The following is a 25,187-nucleotide window of genomic DNA, read 5'->3' as shown; positions in this document are numbered from 1 at the left end:
GAAAATGTAAACAAACATATCTTTTTAATAAAAAATCTGTTTACCTCCTGCTCTCTGTGGGTGGTAAGAGCACTGCGTTTTGTAAATAAGGCGCAATCTATAAATAATAAGCCTAATTTACATAGAAAGAGGCGTATTTGTGCTGTAAAGAATGACAGTGACTTCAACTGATTTTACCACTGATACTGCCTGGTTAAACTAGACAGCTTCTGGTAAGTGAAATGAAATGCCATGCAACTATACTGTGTAGTCTCATTTAATTCTGAATGCTATCTTACAAACCCAGGATTGTGATGTTTCAGCGATAGCTAATGTGGATTTTTGTCAGTTTGATGAGCTGGTGGATGACTCAACGTGAGCATGTGATAAAGAGATGCTCTGACAAAAAGCGTGACACACATTAAGTGGATTCATACCAAGTTGTGCTCTATTTTCAGTGATGACACCTTTAATTGATGCAGTGACTGGGGACTCATGTACCGCAAAGTCAGATGGGTGTGAGAAGACAGAGGGACAGAGAAAGAGAGAGAAGTGTTGCTGCTGTTTTCCCTAAGCATGAAAAATGAGACTGAGTGCATCTCAGCCATATTATCCCTCTCCAAAAGGGCTTTGTGGACAGCCATTCATCTTTCTGCATCTAACTCCCTTTATCTGTCACTCCTGTCTCATCTTTACACTTCTCATCCTGCTCTACTCTCCTCCTCCACCTGAATACAATTTGCTAAAACTTTACCAAAGCAACTCAGGGACTGTAACTCATCTTCATTGGCTCAGATCACAAATCTCCATTGCCTAACCTCACTGTTACCTTCAAATTCATTATAGCTCTGGTAGACAAATGTAGTGTTTAATGACAAACAGTAATCAGGAGGGGATTGGTGACACATTTAATCTCTGGTTTTACAGCTTTGTCCATGGATGATTTTATCTCTCGAGGCAGATTCTTACGAGTTCACTTACTCAGCCTGACAGAAAGCGATGCTTAAAAAAAACACCGCACTGGGGAAGAGGAAAAAAAATATCACAATTCGGCATTGTATCTTAACGACAACCACCGGGCAGATTTTCCTTGATGGCAACTCATTACTTAAGTCTCAGTTGGACCAATTAAATCTCACTATTAACTAGTTGCTTATTAGCATGAATGATATTGGCTGTTTATTACTGTAGTTTTTATAAAGCACATATTAATGCCTTATTCTGCATGACCATATTCTACATCCCTTAATCCACCCAATATACATTTAACAACCACCCTAACTATTAATAAGCAGTAAGTAGGAGTTTGAGGCAAATGTCATAGTTAATAGTAAAAATTGGATTCTAATCTAAAGTGTGACCAAAATCAGGCTATTAGAACGATTTCTGAATGATCATTTTTGAATTATATATTAATATATTCCATTATAAAAAATGATGTAAATATACTGTTTATATTTGTTTCATTATTTATATTGCACTTCCATTATGGAGCAGGGATTCACTCTAGGCCTAGATGTTATTCAGTTTATGTGGTTCTCTCAACAGTGAATTTTAAGCATATTTGTTTATTGGTGGGCAGTTGTGGATGCTTGTGTGTGAGAGTGTACATTATTGATAAGAAATGAAAAATGTACCTCTGTTATTTTGATTCTCCATTCTTCACCACTCTTATCTGAATTTGCGGAAGGCAAGAGCTCTGCAAGTGTCTCCTGTTCGCATCCATCAAGTGGTATTTGGACAACACCCATCCAAAGAGAGCAAGATTGTGTGAGCGAGTACACATCTGAGAAACACATCTCACGATATTACATTCAGAGAGATGAATGTCTCTTCTTTGTTGTTTTACCAACCACGATTATTTGGTGTGTGTGAGACGGTGTCTCAAAGAGGATATTTGCTGATAAGCGTGCCAGAGAGAACAGCAGTCTTAATCGTGATAACCCAAAGACCTTAAAGTCCCATGCTAATGTGGGAATGTTTTTTTTTTTTTTTACCTGACCAACACTCTTCCAACAAACTACATTTGCCATTTATTCAGAACGGATGGCTTATGTTATCATATTTAGCGGATGAAATCTAAAATGTATTTTAAGCTTTGGCTCAAAGCATCATCATCTTGTTGAATTTAATTAAACATCAGTTCATTTGTTTTTTTCGACCAAGTATATTTGTGAATGAATGCTTTTCTCTGGTGTAAAGTAAGTGAAATCGTTTCTCTTACAGCTGCACCTTGCCTTTGCTGTTGATCTTTGCTGACTTTGTGAGGAAGGCTGGCTTGAAAGCCTCCCATCTTCCCCACTGGCAGCTCCTCCATTACCTACAAAGTGCTTCATCTCTCTCCGCTGAGGCTGGGGTGTACTGTGCTACTTCTGATTAATGACTCTGCCATTCCAGCTCAATTTATTACCATACATTTCACCATGCAATATAATCCAGCACAATCACCCTGTGTGGAGGTATTACCATTGTGCCGTGATACTTGACACTATAATAGTGAAAATTATAAGAACTTATTTGTCTGGCATTTGAGGCAAATCCATTAGGTTGACTTGAATAATAGCTGAGCTGACGCTATGGTACAACTTACTGCCCCTCGGTGCATATGAACACATTAAATAGTCAAAAGAGCATTATGTAATAATAAATACTTTGAGGATCAGAAAATAGCTGACAGCACTGAATAGAAATGATCAAACTGATATGTCATACATTACCTGCATGATATACTATACTTTGTGAGTAGAATATAGAGGATAAGCATAAATGTTCTCCTTTATGAGAGAAAAGTAGAGAATGTTTGTCAGCGGTTTTGTGCCTCACGGGATCAGCGCTAACTGTTGGAACTCTGGGTAGCTTAACAGGCAGATTGTGATGGTGTGAAAGTATGTCCTTATTAAGCTCTCCACATTCACTGTGCCTGAACAAACATGCTTGGACTTCTCACCCTCAACCATTTATTCTGTTAAAGTCAGCTTTTTTTCCGATCTTCACAGTTCGCTAGACAAGATTCATCTTGCACTTGTGGAATCTGACTAAGTCTCTGCTCCCACAGTCCTGCCTCCGCTTTCCCTTTCCAACATCCAAACACGCAGAACTGCATCATCACCTGTTATTCTGCGTTTACTTTCTAGCTATGCTGGTAATTTGGCACATTCACTGCCAAAAACAGCAGCACTTTTACTCATTTTTTTTTCTTTTGTGCCCACTCAGATAAAGCAGTGTGAATACTGCAACAGAATCAGTCTCCCCACATTTTCAATAAACTTTGCAGGATGGCGTTCTCACACGTTTTCTACTAAAAGTTTCATATTATATTATATTATATCTTTGACAATATAGAGAATTGAATAAGCTTTCTTTCTCTTTGTATTTTTATATCAATATGATTCAGGATTATCATATTCAAATCAATGTGATAAATGAGTTAGGTCAAAAGTAATCAAAAAGTAGTCAGATTATATTACCTGAAATGTAACTGATTTGTAAGTAATCCACTCAGCACTGTATATATACATACCTATATTCATATTTATTTATTTAAATCAAATAGTACTATGATAGATATTTTTCTCTCTTAATTTGCTTGCTTCAAATGGAATACAGAAGAGTATGCTTGTATTTGGGTTATTTTTTTTTACTTTACAGTGCACTAGATCAGATACTTAAAAGACTAGCCATCCTAAATTATGCTCTCAGATGTTGTTTCTCTCTTCACGGTCCTGTTGGCTTCTTTTTGGCCATCCACTGTTATCGACCCATTAGACAAAGCAAAATGGAATTTCTAGCTATCTGCACCCTCTTAGTCTATTGTTTCCCTTTCAGTCACGCTAAGGTAATTCGTTTTTCAGGGGCCGTTGTTTCGCTCCCTTTTCACTGCTGGCTGATTGCCTTGTAGAACAGACCTGTCCATGTAACATTATCCTTGGTCTATGCTCTTTACCTCTAATTTATCTGTCTAGTAAATGCCAGGATAACCAGGGCCTCTGACATATCCACGTCCTTCAAAAATGCCATGTTCTGTTCGGCTCTTTTTTGTATAATCAATGGAGCTTTTTTAATAAAAAAGATTATTTTTATTATCTGATTATTATTTAAGATTATTATTATTATCTGTATATTAAAAAGTGGGAGTCAATATTATTGAACAGTGTTTTATGACCGTCTAATACATATACTGTATAAACAAAAGGGAAAGCTCCAATCAGATTGTCCGACAACCTTTTGGGTTTGTCTTCTCAGAAACAAAAAAGGTACTTGATTGATATGAACACTTGCAACAAAGAGCTAATCACTTGGTTTGCCAAAGTTTCCCAGCTATCTGGATTCAAATTGTAATATTTAGAAATTTTGCTAGCAAGTTAACTAGATTCATGAGCTGAAGTATTCAGCTTTGCTTTCTGAGTTGTGAAGAAACCACTGCTTGTACACAGCACACACTTGTGTTCTCATCTTATCCATAGTGCTTTTCCAGAGATGCTGAGGACGCCACAGAGAGAATCAGAAATGAAATAATCAACATAAATCCGATTTCATCAAGAATCACACATTATGGCCATTGTTGTAACAAACTTGCATTCATTCTGGTTCCATTCATGTAACTACCACTTTCCAAATAATTTCCATTGGATAAATCAATCTACATTCTTCTCATTGAATATCCAGTTGCACTCTCAAATACGTCAAATTGAGTTTCATGAGCAGAACTGTAGATTCAGCTTTCCTTTCTGAGTTATGTGAAATAACCACTGCAAGACAAGTACAGTGTTGTATTGCAAATTTGTTGTATTCGCATTGCATTCCTATTACTAATACCACAACCGAAATGCAGTGCACTCTCAAATACGTCAAATTGTGGGGGTGGGGAAATGGGTTTCGAAAAGCAATTCCCATTGACTTTAACAGGTAAAAGAGATGATTTGCAGAATAAAACAAACAAAGAATAAGCTAATGGTTTTTAACTGCGCTATAGCATTAGCAACACTGACTTGGCACATACAGTACAAGTGTGTCACGAACACTATCCACAATACTAGTGAATATGCTAAAAATTGAGAGTGGGTAGCATAACTAGAAGAGTTTTTCAGGTTTCTGTGAAAATATTCCCTGAGCTGCATATTCAACCTTTGGCATATGGCATAAGAGCTAATTAGAACTATGCTAATGTGCTCCCTCAGGCCCAGCGACTGAAGAGGAAACCAACTATGTGCTTTGATATATCTGTCATGCTTCAGCAGACACTAACAAGGATGAATCTGAGACACTACAGACCCTGCATAATAGGTCTGTATCGTTCAAACTTATTATTTACAGTTGGTCTTATCAGTTTAATTTGTGACTTTTAGTGAATTATTTACTTCTAACTTCTCCACATCATATATGTGGTGTCCCAGAAGCTTAATATTTCAATATAGCCGATGATTTAATTGATTTATATCCTTGTCCTTGATTGCACTGCACAGCTTAATTAATAATTTGTCATTTAGCTGCACTTTTGTCCTCACTGTCTTACAGTGCACTTATTCCAGGGATAGTCCTCCTGAGGTTAAGAGCCCTGTTTCAAGGATAAAATGGTGATGGATCAACTTAATCTCAGCCTCAGACGGCACGTCCACTGACCGCCCACAGTCTTTGTGCTATACTGGCTGTCTGATGCATGTTGAGCTAAAAAAAATGTCAAGAGCCAGATGAAATCGTTTGTTCCAATCTGATTGACTGTCACTACGCAACATCCGGGAGTCAAGGGAAAATGTACACGTGTAAATTAAATGTTTACAAGCTATACAGTTTAGGGGCATCAAATACATTTTCTTTGAGGCACTTTGTAGCAAGTAAACTATGCTACTCACTAGCAAAATGATCTGTTCTGCTCTGTTTGTTGTGGATCTGTTTTTTTTTATTTTTGTGGTTATTGTTATATAACAAAATTTCATATTCCTTTAATTCAGATTAGGTGATTCCTAAAGACTCTTAAAACCCAAACAAACTAGTAGCTTTTCCTGTAGCCTGTAATCAAACAAACCTTTCCTGTCTGAAGTGGGAATGAATTTCCATACATTTTCCTGCCATTCATGTTTACAAGACTAGGCCTATAGGTTTTCATGATTTTCATTTAAGTTTTTATGCATTTGTATGGCTTTTCCAGCACTAGAAACTTTCCATGGCAGGCAGTGGGACCCCTGCTTATTGTAAGGCTATTTCGCAAACGGAGACAAATTCAGAGCGAGTCGATATAAGAAGCGCATCAGGAACAGGCAAGTCCGTGAAAGCTCCGTTCCGCGGTAGGTGGTGCTAAACTCATATACATTTTGTCAGTACCTCAGTGGCTACACAGGATGATTTTAATCGCCCTGGACAGCGTCCAGCGTCACTCACAGTCTCAGCAAGTCAGCGCGCTGCGCACGAGAGCAACAACCTCATTCCTGGATATTAGGCACTACGGTCAAGTGCGCGAGCGCAGCGCGCGGACACAATTTGCCTTTCGTTCGCTGAGAGAGGAGCGCGCGAATGGTTTTCAAACTGAAATGAATCGTTAACGGCCGTTTGAAAATGAAGAGGCTTTCTCGAAAGCTGACTTTAGCTCTCGCAGCGCTGTTTTGGATAGCCGCTTTACTCTATTTCATATTGCTGAATAGCCGGAAAATATTACCTGACCAAAGAAACGAGCAACCGAAAGTAAAAGAGGTGAGTGATACATCATAACCTCAAAGACGAAATGGCTTGAACTGGTTGGTTTATTGGTTTTTGAGATCTGTCAGTAACTCTTTAATCCCTTGTTTCTCTGAGAGAAAATATTTGTATAGGTGCGTCACTTTTTTTATATATATAGCCTACATCTGAGCCGATAATATAAGAACAAAACTGTCCAATGTGTAGAATCTTTTTTTATTGTTTTGGTGTGTTGTATTGGTGAGTTGGTAACGTTACATTTCAGAAATCCTTTTTTGAAATTATTCTGAAATAGGAGAAATTTAGCCTATTGCTGTTACCTATTTTTCCCTTGGAGACGAAATAATATGCTTTGCGATAACCTTTTCACATTTTGTTTGTTGACACATTAATTCTATAATAGCATTTTTTTTCTCCTTTCCTATTCAAACATGAATTCCTATCAGTCAGAATGATGGACGCATGGGAACAGCTTTAATATAAGTGCGTACATGAGGAAGCAGATATTCAATCTAGATTACTGAGTGGAAAGTAAATATTTAAATAGTTCGTAATTAAGGCTATAAATGAACCAATATCATTTGTACCCATGACATTTGCTCTAGAAACTGTGTTCAGCCACTTTCTGACTCCCCACAGGAAAGACATAGCCTAGGCTACCACATAACAGATCTCTGCTGTCATTTGTTTCTCATAGACATGCAGCAATGAGTTTTATTAGGCTTTATTTCATAAGTGTACTATTTTCTTTTGACAAATAGTGATCTTACATGTGGTTCTTCTATTCTGGATTTTAAAGGAGTTTCAAACGGTTTGCAAAAAAGATAGCAGTCTGATACTTGATTTCAAAATCAAATTATGTGAGCTATATGCCATCCACATTCATTTTATCTATATTCTTTTTTTATTATTATTGTAAACAGCTATCTGATTTGAATCCATTTTATCCTAAGGCATTGAAGGAGAAACATCTGAGACAAAACTTATACTTCAAAGATCAAAGAGCAACATTTCGGCTCATACTTCATGTTTAATTCCCAATAAGACTTAGGCTATTCAAGATTATGTTTCTTTGATGAACTCTGCATACTGTATAAAAAAACAGATATTCACAAACAGTGAGATTATGCTCATATCTGTTGCATTAATAAAAAGGTCTAGTTGCTGTATTGTTGCAGTAGGCTGCATAAATCTGCAGCAAATTCTTGTACATCTTGCAAGTCAGTTTTTCACTGAAACAGCGGCTGGTATATGACAATAAAGTATCACTGAGGGTAATGGGGTATGAAACATGATATATGGTGCAATATATCACAACACTCTGTAGGAACGGAAATATGAAAACAGTTAGCACGTGTTCCTTACATCTGTATGGAGACAGTGATTGACTTTTTATGGTATAATGACTGGATTCATTTCAGAAGAAACAAAACAATTCTTAGCTGGTGAATGCTTGACTTTTTTATTCTCAAGTTTTTATGTGATTGTACGCCCTTGTGTGAGACGAGTATGTAAAACTAAAAACAAGTAAACAGTTAATGTGGCCTTGAAAACCGCAGTGTGATAGATTTTTCAGACACTCCGTCTTTAAATACAACTGTGCGCTGGGAGAGAAATGTCTACTTTAGTATTCTGTGTTGAACAACATGTTTCCATTTGCGGTTTGCTTCAATATCTATTTTCTGTAATAACCCTGACAGGGAAGGCCGAACCTGAAATAGCTGTTATTGGCGAGGAGGAATATGAAATACAGGGTTGGTACAGCGGCTGTTGAGGTGAATGCGGTGTGTGTCACGGTGGCCGGTGTGTTCAAACCATTCATCAAATGGTGGTGACATCTCACTCAGATTCGATGGGCAGATACTCCCCCATCAGCAGAGTGATGCATTATCTTTATAATGGTAAGGGAGGACCGAGATATCACCCATGACATCTGCTATTACCGTGATTCATGGCAGATATGTCCCACAATACAGATTACACAAGTAGACAGTGTTGTTGTGTGGTACATTCACAGTGGCTTCGTGTCACTGGTGTTGAGGTGTTAGACCGGACAGATGGAGTTTGATGGACTCATCATTTGCTTGCACATGAATTCTGACAGAACATCAGAATGAATCATTTTAATGCAGTGTATACCGCAGACCAGTTTTACAGTCATGCATGACTTCTGTACCTGCTGGGAGTGTGCTGAGGCCCTTAAAAAAGGAGCAGGAATTCAAAAGAAGCCTTAGGAGAGTTCTGATGTGTGGTTTTGTGCATTGCAAGAGGGCAGAGGCTTTGGTGGTGTAGAATGCTCTATAAAAAGGACCCACACAACCACACATACAGAGTACAGACGACAGGACAGGGAGTATCCAATTACCACTTCCTCAGTCTGTCCTCCTCCTCTCATTAGAAGGCTGAGCTCTGTGGGAGCTGGGGGAACACTGAGCCCCAAACGTGGCACAGCTGAAATGCCCTGATCAGTGCCTGTGGAGCATCAAGGAGCTAATAATTTCAGCGGGGAGCGTGGGGGTGGGTGCGCGAACGCTGCCTTTTGAAGGCGAATAAAATTGTTAAGCAGATAGGAAATTTGACACATTGATTCAGAACCTGTCATCTTTTTTTTCATGCGCTAATTAGATTCTGTTTCTATCACTGAGTATGCTCAATCATTATAAGAGTTCATTTTGCTGCGTGTCATTGTGCCCTAATCCTAAAGTGTCTAGAATAACATCAATGTTACATTTTTACTTGCGCTCTCACCTTTTGTCATTTAAACTTTAGCTCGAAGATAACAATAACTAGCTTTAAACATTAACAGTAAGCTTTCAAATTTGGTTGATTTTCTCATGAAATGTGGCGTGATAGATCGCTGTAGCAAGCGGCAGGGTCGGAGTGCATGTGAATTGTTTATCTCTTGTGTAGTTTAAATGTTTGCATACACATCATTTTTTATTTTAGTGTTAATTATGATATCTGAAAATAAATAGCAATTGAATCTGGAATCTTTAATGAAGAACTAAGGATTGTATAGTTGATTCGTCCACTGCTGAGGTTGCCTAGTTTGCCCCCCAAAAAGGGTTTACCGTGTTTGTTTTTTTGTGGCAGTACTTTTAAATTCATCCCTTTTTTAAAAAGTAGAGTGTGAAACTTTAAATCGCCTACTTTAAAAGATTTGTTTTGTGTGATTAAGGTTAGATATTTAGCCTATATATCACTATATCAATCACAGTGCTGATTGCCTACACCAAGGCTGCATCTGAAATCATGTACTTCCCTAATATATATGACAAAAAAACAGTATGTGACAAAAGAAGTATGTCCGAATTCACACTATTCATAATAGGATGGCCCACTTCTTCCGGGTAAGATCCTGAAGTATGCATACGATGGACACTTTACTATCCCATGAGGCCACAGGAGAGAATTTTGTGAATGGTGGTGACGCGACACAACCGACGCTGATATGGTCACGTGATAATGACAGCATGGTGAATGTGGTACGTCTGGATTACATTCAAACATGTTCATACTATATAGAACATAGTTTTTTTTAGTGGTTGTGAAGTAATTACTTATTAAAAATAAGTACCTACTCAAGAGAGTATGAGATTTTGGACACAGCCCAGGTGTTGTTTTCAAACCTGTCCATGGATCATTCCCAAACTGCACATTTTGTATGGCTTCCCTAGGCTGGCCACACTTGAAGATTTTAAGCCCGATATTGAGCCCAATTTGCACCCCCAAGCGATCGGGGGGCGTGGCCCGATTCGATGCTTGTTGCAAACAGCTTTTTGTCCAAAAGATCAAGTGTTGTCATTACGATTATTTTACTGCTCAGGATCGCAAAATCGTCCCAAAACAAAAAAAACAAAACAATCCCAACTCGTACATATCAAACATGTTTCATTATTACGACTCATGATTGGGCTGCCTCCCGATCATGGGAAAAATTACTACATTTTTCTTCCCAAAACTCACGCCAGGAGAACCAGCTGACGACTTTGATCGTGGTCCATCTGTTTTTCTTCTCAAGTCACGATTGATCTTGCTAGTCTCTGTGAGATCTCTTCTCACTGTGAAAATGTTACTACAATCGACAGGTGTGTGGTCCCGCTTTCCGGACGAATCTTCTAGTGTGTGCATTCAGAGGATTATAATGCTAAAAATCGGTTGAAACTGCCCTTCTGTTTCAGTTTTAAAATTGATTAAGATTTGAAAATCGTCAAAGTGTCCCAGGCCTTATCGGACACGCCCACTTCAGGTCTTGCAGTCTCTACTAATGAGCTGATGAGCTGATCACATGAAATGTTTCAAGCTACATCCACATGTGTGATCTGATCGGATTTCGCGTGGTTTCTCACCCCACGTAAAACGTAACGTCAGACATTGTTATAGGAAAAATTCTGAAAGTCGCTGTCGAAACAAGCTGTGTTGTTGCAAAGTGCCGGACGAGCAGAAAATGTCAATATACATTTTCCTCAGAAGACGCAGTAGACAGACCAGTGCAGCAGCTAGACATTGTCATGTTGTAAAATTTAAATAACACAACATCTCTATTGCAAACCCCTCCATGTTGCAGTTGTTGATGTTTTTCGCGTATTCCTACCAACGCAACATCATTGCCATAGAAACCAATTCAGGTATTCCGAAACGAAAGAGCTGCATGAAAACACAAATCGAACCTTTACAGTTGTGATACACAGTGTGGACATCAATAATTTTCGATCAGATTCCAATTGGATACACAAAAAATAGGATTTGGACTGACAGTGTGAACGTAGACAAAATGTGCAGTGCTGGGGGTGCTCCAGAACAGGTTTTTATTCAGGCACGCTAATTATTCCGAATTGATTTGAAAAATATGCCGTTTTGCATGTTCCTAATTAGAGCATTTACATATTATTTGTATTATCAAAATGTGTCTCTGCATTTTAATATCAGCCTGACTTTAAGACAGACAGAAACCAACAGTTTTGAGAGAAAAAAATCACCAATATATCAGATTCCAATACGAATGGGAAACTGAAATGGCGAGCTGAATTAAAAGCCCAGCCATTATCATGCTAAGCAGTCTAAAGAAACAGACATGTGCAATTACCTTCCTCCATTACTGGCTGTAAAGATGCTGTTGTGGCTGTTGTAAAGCAGCGGGCCATGACATTCCCACCACACACGCAATACTGTGAAAAGGCGTGTGAGCTCACGGGTGAATTCTTAACTCTTGTAACTTGTAAAAAAGTGACTATAAAGTTTCTTGATATTATTCCAAGTGAGAACTGGTTTGTGCTTTCAGATATTTTTTATTTTACAGATTACTTTTTCTAATTATATATATATAATATATAATCTGTATATATACATGGCTATATTTTGAGAAAAACCATGCTTTAAAAAAAATAACTCTCTGTACTAAGTCCTAATTTGCAATACCTCTGAAACTGCACCGGTCATGATCATGGGTTATTGATTTATGATGTGTGTTTTCATAGTAACAACCCTCTCTATTATTTTAAGCAGAATCTCTATACAAATACGAATGCTAGTTGAAATTATTTCCATGGAGGGTAGTAGCTGCATTTGAAAACGCAGGAGAGAAGGAAGCATCATCATCATTCAGCATTGATACAGGCATCTGGGGAGAAACTAGCAACCTGCTGGCATGGGTAATCACTTGCCCCAAACATAACCAACAGCCTCCAGCCCCCTTAATGGTCTAACATCAGCAAAAAAGCTCAAGGAAATAATAAGTGAGAAAACATGGAAACTCTTATACTGCTGTCGGTGCAGAATGTGGAGGTTTATTAAATTATGATTGATATGGCCTCATGGATTCCAAGACGTAGTGTGTTCAACCCTCAAAATATGAGACTACTGCTTGCCATGTGCTTTATATTTCAAGGGTTTTGGTGTGATGGTGCTGCAGACCACTGAAATATTAATGATTTTCTTATGATAATTGGGAATATTGCCTACAGCCACTTTATTTACTTTCCCCCCTCTTTTAAATAGTTTATTGAACGTTTCTTTTCACTAACTGAACATGCTCATTTTAAAGTGTTGGATTTTGCAGTGTATTATTATTTATTTATTCATTTGTTCATTTGTTTGTTTAGATTTGAAACTCTGAGATGCTAGGCTTTTTGTTTGGTCAGACCTGTAGGGTTAAAGGCACACTATGCAAGATTTGCTGCTGACGCTGCTGGCAAAACCAGCAATGCAAGTTTGAGAGGTGGCGCCCCGACAGATCTCACGAGAATCACGACTTGCTTTATGGAACGACGTCACATACATCAACAACATATGAAGCAGCCTCTATGGAAGACACTAGCGCGCATTTCAGACGTGAATCATGGTAGAGTCGACGAAGAAAATGCAGTCGGAAGAGTGCAGAGACGGCTCTGCCTGAGTGGTATTTACGACAGTAATGTTAAATACAAGTACTCCACAGCGACTCTAGGGGTCGCTGTTTGAGAAAAACGGAAACTGCATTGTGTGCCTTTAACTTATGCAACTGAAGTGTCTTTGACTTCCAGTATTTCTGTGGAACAAGACAACAGACAGTGAAAAATGGATAGACTAAATGATTGCAATAAATCTGACTGCTGTAGTGTGTTTCCATTATGTTGTAGATTTCAGATGCTGAGTGGGATGACCTGCTGGAAGAGTTTGAAGAGAAAAACTACCTCAATGCTCACAAATGGAAGCCAGGCCAGGACCCCTACAGTCTGTATGCCTTCAATCAAAGAGAGAGCGAGAGAATCCCCAGCAACAGAGCACTTAGAGATACCCGGCATTACAGGTAAGCCCTGTGTGTGTGTGTGTGTGTGTGTGTGTGTGTGTGTGTGTGTGTGTGTGTGTGTGTGTGTGTGTGTGTGTGTGTGTGTGTGTGTGTGTGTGTGTGTGTGTGTGTGCGTGTGTGTGATCTATATATAATACCCACACGGGTCATATTAAATTATTGAAGGTGCATCTGTGAGTTCTTGAAAACTTTTAGAAAGTGATGAAAGGTGTACTAAGATAAAAAGAGTGAAGATTTGTGGTTCATGGCTGGGTAGTGGTTCTCGGGTTCTTTAAGGTCAGTATGCTATACTAGATGCATTTACACTACAGTTGGGGTGGGTAAGATTTGTAATGCTTTTGAAGGAAGTCTCTAACACCATGTCCTAACTACAAGTGCCGTGACACGCGACAAAAGGTATCTTTTCCATGTTAATCAGAGTTTTTGTCCTAACCAGCCGCAACGGTGACACGCGATGATTCTATTTTAGAAACGCTTTCTATTTCTGCGACGTCGCGGCTGGAACAACAAAGTATGATAATCTCAGGTACTGTTTATGTGTTTTATTTAATGTTAAAAGCGTCTGTGTGAGTTTAAATATCATTTTGTGTCTTTTATAGCCGTACAAGCCACAATTCACCTCACATCTTCAAAATAAATAAAAGTGAACAAGAACGTTCAAACTGTCAACTCATTGTTAACAGACAAGTGTATTCTATGACAACGATTGTTTCAGTAACTCAGTATGTATATTTTTAATAATGTTAAAATGGTGTAATATTCATGAATTGGATGTACTTTACCATTTCGTTGCGAGTGCCGCGAGCTTGCAGAGAGAGCCCGCCCACCCGCTCTTCTGATTTGTCGCTGTAATCTTATCGCTTTGCATCTGGTTAAGACACGGTGTTATGCTCACACAGGCTGAATTTATTTGATCAAAATTATAGTAAAATAGTAATATTGTGAAATATTATTACAGTTCAAAATAACATTTTTGTTTTCAGGGTTAGGTTTTTTTCATTATTATTTGATGACTAGAAAATTCAAAAGAACAGTATTTTTTTTATATAGAAATCTTTTGTATCATTATAAAGGTCTCTTTTGATCAATTTAATGCATCCTTGCAAGAATCATACTGACCACCAACTTTTGAACAGATTTTGGTAGAATTCTTAAAATGGTTTGGGATTGCATTGCTGTTCCATCAGCCTATGGTTCTAATTCAATGATTGCAGAAAAAAAAAAAAAAAAAAAATTAGTGTACTTGTGCCACAAACACATTTTTTTCACCCTCGGCCATTTGCAATGACTAACAAATGTAGAATATAAACTAAGGGTATGTTTTGTGCATGACGTCACGATTTTTACAAATTCACATTTTTGTTGGTTACATGGAGATGGTAAAGGCATCGTTTTCAAAACCTTGCACTTTGAAACCCATTTTCAAAAACTTTCAGGCCCCGAAAACGCCGTTGTCATGTAAATGAACGGCCAAAACAAAAAAGTTTTCAGCTGAAAACCATGTCGTTTAAACACCCTTTATGGTTTGTGCTGTTTCAGATATTCAGCAATTAATTTGATTGTTAACATGCTTTCACTTGCACCGTTATTTGTATATGTGACCCTGGACCATGAAACCAGTCACATGGGTACATTTTTTGCAATTGAGATTTATACATCATCTGAAAGCTGAATAAATAAGCTTTCCATTTATGCATGGTTTGTTAGGATAGAACAATATTTGCCCGAGATACAACTATTTGAAAATCTGGAATCTGAGGGTGCAAAAAAATCGAAACATTGAGAAAATCGCCTTTAAAGTTGTCCATTTATGTCCGCGATTGTGCTGCTGCATTCACTCACAAAAATAAATGTTTTATATATTTACGTTAGGAAATTTACAAAATATCTTCATGGAACATGATCTTTACTTAATACCCTAATGATTTTTGGCATAAAAGAAAAATCGATAATTTTGACCCATACAATTTATTGTTGGCTATACGCTGATTTCACGCAGCCGTTATTTTGAAATCGAAAGCGAGGCTCCGGTGGGAAGAAAACCGGAAGTGTCGCCTTTAATCATAGGAGAGTCTTGAATGCGATGGCGTATTGTTGTGTTTAATGATGTTGTGTCAATTCTAAAACTGTACATATATTTCTTTCATAATTTAGACTATATACAGTGAAATTCATTTATAAATAAAATATATTTTTTTATATAATTCAGAAAGTAAAAAAAGAAGCAGGAATGAACTATATACATATCCTATATTGGATATTAACATCCAATAGTGTAAATCGCGGCAGCAGCTTCAGGTTGGTAGTCCAAAGGCATTGTTGTTTATCTTTACTTCCTTGGTTTTTCCCACCGGAGCCTCACTTTCGATTTCAAAATGGCGGCTGTGTGAAATCAGCGTATTGCCACAAATATACCCATGCTACTTGTGACTGGTTTTGTGATTAAGCTTCTTAATGAGACAGCTGTTTGTGATATTTGGCAGCTCTTGGTGGCAACATGACCTCATGGTATTTGTAGCTCATGAAATGGGACCGCTCTTGGTCACAGTACATTTTCACCCTCTGCAGCACTGCGGGAGGTCGCTCACTCATTAGTGCATGTCACTTCAGTCAGACAGAGTGCCATAGTTCATTTTTCAGCTATTTCTGGATTCTTTTCATGTTTACCCTGTTTACACCTGGTATAAACATCCATCTCGGGTAATCAGATCGCAAGTGATCAGCTGTGACAGATTTTCTCATGTTACCACTTGTGTTGATACTCATTGAGAGGAATTTGTCATGTTGAAAAAGAAAAATCCAACACACTGTTGATTGATAATAGATGAGTAAGCAGTCTTTGACTGTTGTCCCAGACACATCAGGACATACAAATATTTACACTACAGACATGATACTGTCACATGCGTTTCTGACTACCTCCTGTATGAGAGATCAGTTAATCCAGGTCTAAACAGAGTCAAAGTCTCAACTGAAGAATCTTTTATTTGCATTCCTTGAATAAACAAGAACTTTCATCACATTCTCAAAATCATTGCTTGGGTTCAGAAATAGGAAAATAAGGAGTCTTAAGTTTCTTAAGTTTAAGTTTTTGTTCTTAAGTAACTAGCTTAAGCCCAGAATAAATCTGTAGATGTGTTTTGCCTTTCTGCCTTTCTTAAAATATGCATATTCCAATTATTATTGCAACTTTATTAATTTATTATTTATTTATGTATTACTTTAGTAGCAGACTAGGCTTTATATTGATTACAGTTAAGTTACAGCTTGTAACAGTAACAAATAACTAAAAGAACTTCATTGGGGTTTAGAAAACATCATACACTGAGTTTTCTGAAAATTGCAGACATATTTTATAACGTGGACCACAGACCCACTGTTTTTTCAACAGATAAAATTATTGATGAATGTGCCTTGTCAACTAAAACCTAACCATGGGTTATTCTCAGTTGCACAGTCTCCAAAAATATGCAGGTATATGTCAGGTTTATAGGAAATCATATAGAGAGCTGTTGGGACCTCTATAGCAGTGCAGTATAATTCTCTATAAAATAATTCTTGCAGGGGCTGGGAGACAGTAGAGAGAATCTCAGATAAAAGGTGAGGAGGCGGCTCATTATGCAGGCCCAGTGCTCTAATGCGATACTCTCTCTCTCTTTCACGGTGTCAAGTATTTTCTATGTAGCCCTCGTTTCTTCCTTCCTCTTACATGACTCAAATGCCTTTGTAATTACAGTAGGAACACCACACTCATTGTTCATTCCGTTGTTGACCAGTAGCGCAATATTGAAATTTCCAGAGAAATGCAATCAAAGTGCCAACTTTACCTCTTAATTAACTTTAGCTGAAATTGGACAAACAAAGGATAATTCTACCGTTCCAGCAGGAGCCACTGTTTGATTGTGGCTTTGGACGCCAGTATTGACGCAAGGTTTTTGTTGACTATATTTAGTCAATAAATAGAACCTTGCAGGATTTAGATTTCACTTTTAACAAGCTTCTATTGAATCTTGGTGCATTTTCTCATACTGCACGATCAGATTAGAGAACATTAAGCAACCTAACATGGACCATCCACACTGAACATTTTCTATCAGTTTACACATTCCTTCAGGTGTCTTCAGACGAGCTTAGTCCTATCAGTATGGGAAGGCAAAATGCTACATCTGAGGCTGAACTGGAAGAGCAGTCAATCAAATGCAGAATGAAACTTTGACAGCCATCTGTGGCAAGACCCTGGTCCTTTCACTTAGCCTGGTGCCTGAACCTCATTTTGCTTCAGAGAAAAGAGCCACCAGCAGAGGAAATTAGCATGAACCTCAATTCAGAAGGACTTTCATTTCTCAAGGGCTAATAACAGATAAGCTCAGGCACCAGGAGCTTTGCAAATGTTGTTCATCAAAGCTGCCATTTATTCAATTCAAAAAGAGACTTCCGAGTCACCGTGATTTAAACAGCAGGGAGGGGGTGGAATATAACCATGGCAAAGATGGCCTGTAGTTTTTAAGATTACTAAAACACAGCAGTCTGACTTGATGAATTTCTTTGAAAGACACTTACGTTTTTACTGAATCCTTTGCACCTTCTTGCGGGATATTATCAGGATTTCCAATTTTAAATTGTTACATTTTATACAACAGTTAGTTTCAGGCCTTGAATTCTCAAATGACTGGCCAAATAGAGTGCTGATAACAGTCCAACAGCAGCCGAACTTAAGCCTTGTTCAGACTTTCTGTTCAAAGCCGATTTTTGTGCATATCCGATTGGAATCCGATCATATTTAGCAATTGTGAACGGCAAAAAATCGCATGAAATCTGATTTTTACAGATCCGTTTAAAGCTACATTCATATGTGGTTTGAAATCCTATTCCAATCTCATTTCTGACCACTCTGATCGGATTTCATGTAGCTTAAATGTGCATTTTCTCACGCCACGTAAAACGTAAACACATCAGACGTCGTTGCAGAAACAAGGTTGCATTGTGTTGGTGTCAATGTGCAGGCCATACAGAAAATTATAAAATAATGGAGACATCTCTGTGGTTCAGTGATTAGATGTCTTCACTTCGTTCACTGCACGGAAAAAGCCGCTCATGCCAGCCTCCGTTTCTGTCGTTGCTTTATTAGTTTTCCTGCACTGCAGCTACATATTGTCATATTCTAAGACAACAATGCAAACCCCTCCATGTGCACTGTAAAAATAAAAGGTGCCTGGAGGAACCTTTTGGGGTTCTTCACTTCGCCACACCGGCGGAACCGTCTGTAGATCCTCTAGGCACCCTTTAAAAAGGGGCGGTTCTCTGAGGAACCACACAGGTTTCCTGAGGAACTCTTATATTAGGCACTGTGTGGAACCACTTTGGGTGCCTCCAGGAACCAAATTTCATTTTTTTTAAATATTTAATTTCATGTTGTTACTATGGTTACCTTTGACATCTATTATAATAAACAAATTGAACCAAATACAAAATAAGAATTGTTTATTACATATTTGATATTCATTTTTATACATACACTTCCATGCACATGGGGAAAAAAGCTAACTACAGATTAATATCAATGACTACACAAAAAAATAGTATAATGCATAAGCAACATGAATAATCAACCATGTATATACAATAGATAAACAAGAAAAGACATCTCAACAAAATGCATGGAAACACATATGTTCCACTAAATAAATCAATGTAAAAAAATTACATTTGAACTAATTAAAAATGTCCATCATACTTAACTTTAAAACATTTGTGTTTCAGTACGATGGTTAGTCTGACATCACTGTTTCCAAGTCCAAAAGCTCTATCAGATGCCAAAAACAAACAACAGTGCTAATATACACTCATTGTGCTGTAACCTTTATCTCTATACCGAAATCTCTGATGGTTAGTTATTCAGCTATTTTGAATCATAAAATGTTTAAGTCTGGGATGCCGTTAGACTGGAGACTGTAATGTACACTATGGCTTTTGAAAAGCTTAAATGTGTGACTTGAATCAACAGTGTTCATAAATGGTTGTTGAGTATTCTCATGAAACAAGATAGAGGAAGTAGAAGTAGAGGCTTCGACCCGAAACAGATTTAAGGTGCAGTAAAATGATCTGTTCTGTGAATGTTCACTGGTGAATTCAGTCATTTCAATATGAATTCACACGATCAGCAATTTCGTTTGTGGTCAAAAATGTCACTATGGGACCAAGTTGGTGTGAGGTACTTAAAGAGTTGGAAAAGTGAAAAAGTACAGCATCGTTTTCCGTTTGTTTTTCCTCTTTTCTGGTGGATGGTCCCGGCACTTCAATGATTTTCAGGTCTACAGGAGGATTTTTATTCTTGGTCAAACTTGTATTTCAGCTTACTGAGATCCCTGCAAAGTACAAAATTTACTGTTAGTAATGTTATTAAAGTGATAGTTGTGAAATTTAAATAATTTCCTCAGCCTTGTGACGTTCCAAACCTGTTTGACTTTCTGTCTGTGGAACCCAAAAGCAGATCTCAGGCATAATGCGACCCCAGTCACCATTCAATTTCACTGCATGAAACACAAGCAGAAAACTAATGTGTAAATCATTCATGAAACCATTCTTATGTACTCTTGTCTAGTTCAATTCAATGCAACAATTTATGTAAAAATGGTTAAGCTCCAAAAATGTCCCAGAAAAGATCCTAAAAATAATCAATGAGTTCACAACTCATGTGTTATGGGTTGTGTTGCAAGTCTTCTGAAGCCTAATTGCTTTTTCCTATTTATTTATTTTTTTGCCGAAAAAGACTAAACTTGAAGTTATAATTCAGAGTTAAAATGTCTATAGCATTTTTTGTGAATCAAACCTGTGATATTATTTTTCTGAGTAACATGAATGAGATTTGAGATCATGAGAAAAGATTTTCAGAGAGTAACTGATTAAAAAACACAAGTACACAGTCAAACAATACAATTTCACACAGAGAAAGTTCATAGTAATAAAGCGCTTGCATGTGGTGCAGGTAACTTACTGTAATTCAATGTTGCCACTGAAATGTTCAGATTATTTTAGAAATGTAATGGTTGTTCTGGGGAAACAAAAGAACAAAGATGATTATTCACAACATAATATTTATTGACCAGTAAATGGCTTTAAAATGGTATTTGAGAGAATGAGGGCACCTGTAGTAAAGTTAGGCTAAACAAAAACAGAGCAAACTATAACCTGTTTTTGTTATTCATAACAAACGCCAAGAATCAGAGAATTTTCTAAATTAGTTAGGCTATATCAGCAATTTGAAGACACAGTTGTACAAAATATGTTGAATTGAATGACTAAATCAATCTAAGACAATAAGTCAATCATATCCATTTGTTCATTAGATCAACGTAGTTAGCATCGCGGCTAAAACCTTCATACCAGATACTGTGAAATAAACGAGTGGTAAACACTGTAAAAACGTAGTAATGTATAATAAATTTAGTTTATATATATGTGTGTTTAAATATATAGTGAGTAGACTCTGTATTTATATTTATTTGGCGAGTTTACAAACCTTGTAATGGAGAGCCGAATAAACGGCGGAAGCTTTGATGAGAGGAGCCGTTACTTTCAAACTGATGACGTCGATCAGCTGAGCTCTGTTGCGCGCGAGCAGCGCGAGGATCACTGAAGCGACGACAGCAGAGGAATAGCAGCAGTTTCGTGACAGAATAAACACTTTTCTCCTCCTGCTTCTTCTTCTTCATATAATATTATTATTATTTAGTGTTGTTGTTTAAGGTTTAAATGACTTAATAAAATAGGCCTATACTAAATATATGTAAGCTACCCAAGTGAAAAAGACTATAGTTACTGTTAAATGTATTAAAAATGCATTAAAGTATATTTGATTTGTAGGTCTACTAAAAACACACTCAAGTACATTTTTAATACATTTAATAGTACATCTTTTTCATCTGGGTATGTATACTGAATCAAACTTGCCTATAATAATAATAATAATAATAATAATAATAAAAATGCATTAAAGTAGGCTATATTTGTATTGTAGTAGGTCTACTAAAAACACACTCAAGTACATTTTTAATACATTTAATAGTACGTCTTTTTCACCTGGGTATGTATACTGAATCAAACTTAAGTAGCCTATAATAATAATAATAATAGGATAATAATAATAATAATAGAATAATAATCTAATTCGGGCCTCACTGAACCATTGGGTTCCTCCAGATGCTGGCTTTAACATTAGAGATCTTCCAGGAACCACTTAAATGTTAAAAGATCTTCCAATAACCCTTTTATCGCATTTAAGTTCCTCTATTTTCCCCTAAAGCACTTCGAGGTCTCATGGTAATGAAAAGGTGACTCCAGAACCTCTGAAGTAAATACAAAGTGCTTAAAGGATCCCATAAGTTCCAGCAAGAACCTCAAAGAATGTCAATGCTCCTCCAGTAACCCTACTATAGGAAAAAGAGCTTTGAGGCACCAAAATTACATTTTGAAGTTCCTTGAGTATCCGACAGGATACTTGAGGCTCCTTTAGTTTTTACAGTGTGGTTTTTGGTTTAGTCCTACCAACTTAACGCCATTGCTGTGGAAACCAACTTCATTTCAATATTCCGAAAAACGAAAGAGAGTCACGGAACACACAAATCAGGTCTGAACAGTTGCAATACACATTCTGGACAGTCAATCATGTAGATCTGATACACATATAATCGGATTTGGACTGACAGTGTGAACAAGGCTTTAGTGGCAGTGACTCTTTCTGCTGCTTAAATGCTGGTCTTTATAAGTGAGTAATTGAATCATTAATTCAGTTGATTTGTTGAAAACACTGAGTCTTTCAATTCCGAATCAAGTGACTGTCTTTGTAAGTTATTGAATCGTTTATTTAACCCATTCATTTAAAACCTTGATTCTTTCAGGAAATAATACTAGTTGACTGTCTTTATAAGTGAGTGAGATGAATACATTTGAATATGTGACTGTCTACATTTTGTAAAATTGTTTCATTCTAACAAAGCAAAGATGTCCACATTTGGCAGAGATTCGACATTTAATGTTGTAAATCTACCTTCATTTCTTGATGAATGCTGGACTGGACCCTTTTATTGCCATTTATGAGTGAAATGTTACTGTAATTCAGTTGTATTGTGAGTTATGGCTGCTGTATAATGACGTTCAAATAGCCTACATGGCAATGGTGAAACTATGAATTTTTAAATCAATACAGTGTTAGCAACTGCAATCAATAGATCTCTGCAATGATAGGAAGCCATTATACTGAGCACCCCAGACATTTTTAACATTGCAAGGACACTGTCATGAAAAATTAAATAGATGTAATTTATTCAGGTGAATGTCATATGGCTTGTCACTGAGTCACTGAAAATGTACTCGCATGACAGGACACTGACATTCTGATATATGTAATGAAACAGTCGCAGTGTTTATTTTCTGCCTTCCAGAAACATAATTGACCATATTTCTTTGATGCTTTTATGACTTACATTTTAGGCTTCATATTAGAGTAGTGTAATTTTTTCCTCTAATTAGAGTCAACCCCTCTGTATCTGCTCCCACTGCTCAGTAATGATGGGCATGTGCATGTGGCAGGCCTGAGAGGAAGTGCCTCAGATCATCAGCAGTAGCCAATTAGACACCAAGGACAGTGTCCTCACACTAGCATCCTTCCAAATCAAGCACAAGCTCTTTAAACTGATGATCTCATGCTTATTACTGTATCTCCAGTTTTCCCTCTTGCTTCATGTTAGGTCTCCACTGCCTTATCAATAAGGCATTCTTTTTGGATATTTTGGTACTGTTTATTTCTCATTGTAGCTCAAGCTTAATGAAAAGCATATTGCCTCCTGGGCCTTTCTCACTCGCCAAGGTTGGAGCAGTGTCACTCAGTTCCCTAGAGCTCTTAGACATCCTATTGTGTGTTGAACAAAAGGAGCACCTGAAGGGCGTTTGCATCTCCACAGAGCATCTGAGACATGAATACATATTTTCGTGATAAACTTCCTCGTCGGTTCCTATCATTGTTCTTCGTATATCAAACAATAAAGCATATGCAAAGCATGCAGAGCAATTACTCACTAGAGCAGCTTATTTAATTAGCTTTTCCTGTCTTTTCCTATTTGTCATATGCACTATTTTCATTGGTGTGGCCATATGTTGTGATTTTGTCCAGCAGTAGCAGTCTTAAGGAGGACGAGCTGTATACATCATAATGAGAAACGCTAAGACCAAATTCCCAATTCCCAATTTTCTCAGGGACACATCCATCATTTTAACGAAATATCAAGTACACAGCAAAATGCTTCCCCTCTCCCAGATGTTGTTTTCTGACAGAAACCCTAATGATGTTCTGTGTTTTGCTGTTTAAAGCATCCCCCTATCTCAAAAGACCTTGGGCTATAGCTGCATTGAGCGATGGATCCTGCTCCCAGGCTGGCTTCAAACAGCATATAAAGCTGTGAACGCAGCCCTTAGCTCATAAAGTGTGTTTAAGGCTCATCTTACTGTATTGATGAATGAATAAGCAAAAGCAGGATATATATGTACCTTATTCCAAAGCAAATTTATTATGACTGTTTAACCCCCAAAAGTTTTGACATTAAATGTAAATACATCTGCACTTTACAGTATGTGTTGCTCCAACAGAACACTGATGCTATGATTAAACCATTTTAATCAACATGGCTTGTCTAATGAATGGTGAAATCTATATCACGTTATTTCACAGTTTGACTCAATATTTAAATGAACGAATTAGAGTGAAAGAATATAAAAAAGCCTAAATTACGCTCTAAACAGTCAATTTCAGTCACTTTCAATAGCAGGCTTTCCAGAAAGAAATTGATTCCGGGTTCCAGGTTTCCAGGTTCTTGCCATTACATTTTTCATAAGGAGATTAAAGAAATCTTCATTCAAAATCTTCATAAATCAAACCAAAAAAGCTTTTTTGGGCGTTAAATAATGGTGTAAATACCAGTAAATTGACTAGTGTAAAAGTAAATCACTAGTAAATAGTGTAATCCTTAGTAAATCACCTTGCATGATTCATTTAAATATTCTCCTCCCATAAATTTGCATCTGAAAGGGAAACTCCTACAAATGCATATGCAATAAGTTCAGCCGCAAAAATAACCCTGTCCACGCCTTTTCAGTGCAATTTATTTCACTGTGTGTCCCTGACAGTATTTTTTTGACGCCAAAAGAGCTTTTGAGCTGGAGTAGCCTAATGGCGCTTTTCCACTGCATGGTACGGCTCGGTTCGGCTTGGTACGGTTCGACTCGGCACGGTTCGGCTCGCTTTAGCTCGTTTGCTTTTCCACTGCAGTTAGTACCGCTTCAAAGTTGGTGGGACTGATCGTTATATAGTTGCCGTCTCTACTACCATGACATCATATTAAATGCGAATTTTTCATTCCGTGTTTCCCCATCCACTCCTTGGCAACTGACGAGAGGAACGTCTGCACCTCGTCCACTGACCACGATTCAGCCATTTCTTTTTTTGAAGTTTATACTCTTTTTTTTTTGAAGCAAATACTTTTAAAACAGGTTGGCTGTTGTCTACTGGCTATTTAAATCTAGCGGGTTTAGTGTCTCGTGTTGTAAATACAATGACGCTGGTAGAGATGATTCTGTCTGACCAATCAGTGATCTGCAGTGTTTTCACGTCACATTTTAGTATCGGTACGGTACGCTTGGAACCTCAACAGAGGTGGTACCATTTAAAGCGAGCCGAAGCGAACCGTACCGTACCGTACCA

At 37.5% G+C, this 25,187-nt stretch overlaps 1 protein-coding gene and 1 long non-coding RNA gene across 2 annotated transcripts in view; one reads left to right on the top strand and one right to left on the bottom strand.

Moving 5' to 3' along the window:
• Positions 1-6,348: 6,348 nt before the first annotated feature.
• galnt14 (UDP-N-acetyl-alpha-D-galactosamine:polypeptide N-acetylgalactosaminyltransferase 14 (GalNAc-T14)) overlaps positions 6,349-25,187 on the top strand; it is a 44,072-nt gene continuing 25,233 nt past the window's right edge. The window contains exons 1-2 of the mRNA XM_081378828.1: positions 6,349-6,663; positions 13,266-13,435. Of these exons, the coding sequence (XP_081234954.1) occupies positions 6,529-6,663; positions 13,266-13,435 (305 nt within the window). The 5' untranslated portion in view covers positions 6,349-6,528. The remainder of the gene's footprint in view (positions 6,664-13,265; positions 13,436-25,187) is intronic.
• LOC308698623 lies at positions 18,902-21,004 on the bottom strand. Its single transcript, XR_014031083.1, has 4 exons — positions 20,955-21,004; positions 20,430-20,486; positions 19,891-19,965; positions 18,902-19,800 (listed from the first exon to the last, which is right to left on the bottom strand). It is a non-coding gene; the product is annotated as an uncharacterized lncRNA (long non-coding RNA).

The sequence above is a fragment of the Scardinius erythrophthalmus genome (genome assembly GCF_964197995.2).
Source record: "Scardinius erythrophthalmus genome assembly, chromosome: 11".
NCBI classification, from domain to species: domain Eukaryota; kingdom Metazoa; phylum Chordata; class Actinopteri; order Cypriniformes; family Leuciscidae; genus Scardinius; species Scardinius erythrophthalmus.
This window is presented reverse-complemented; position numbering and strand designations above follow the sequence as displayed.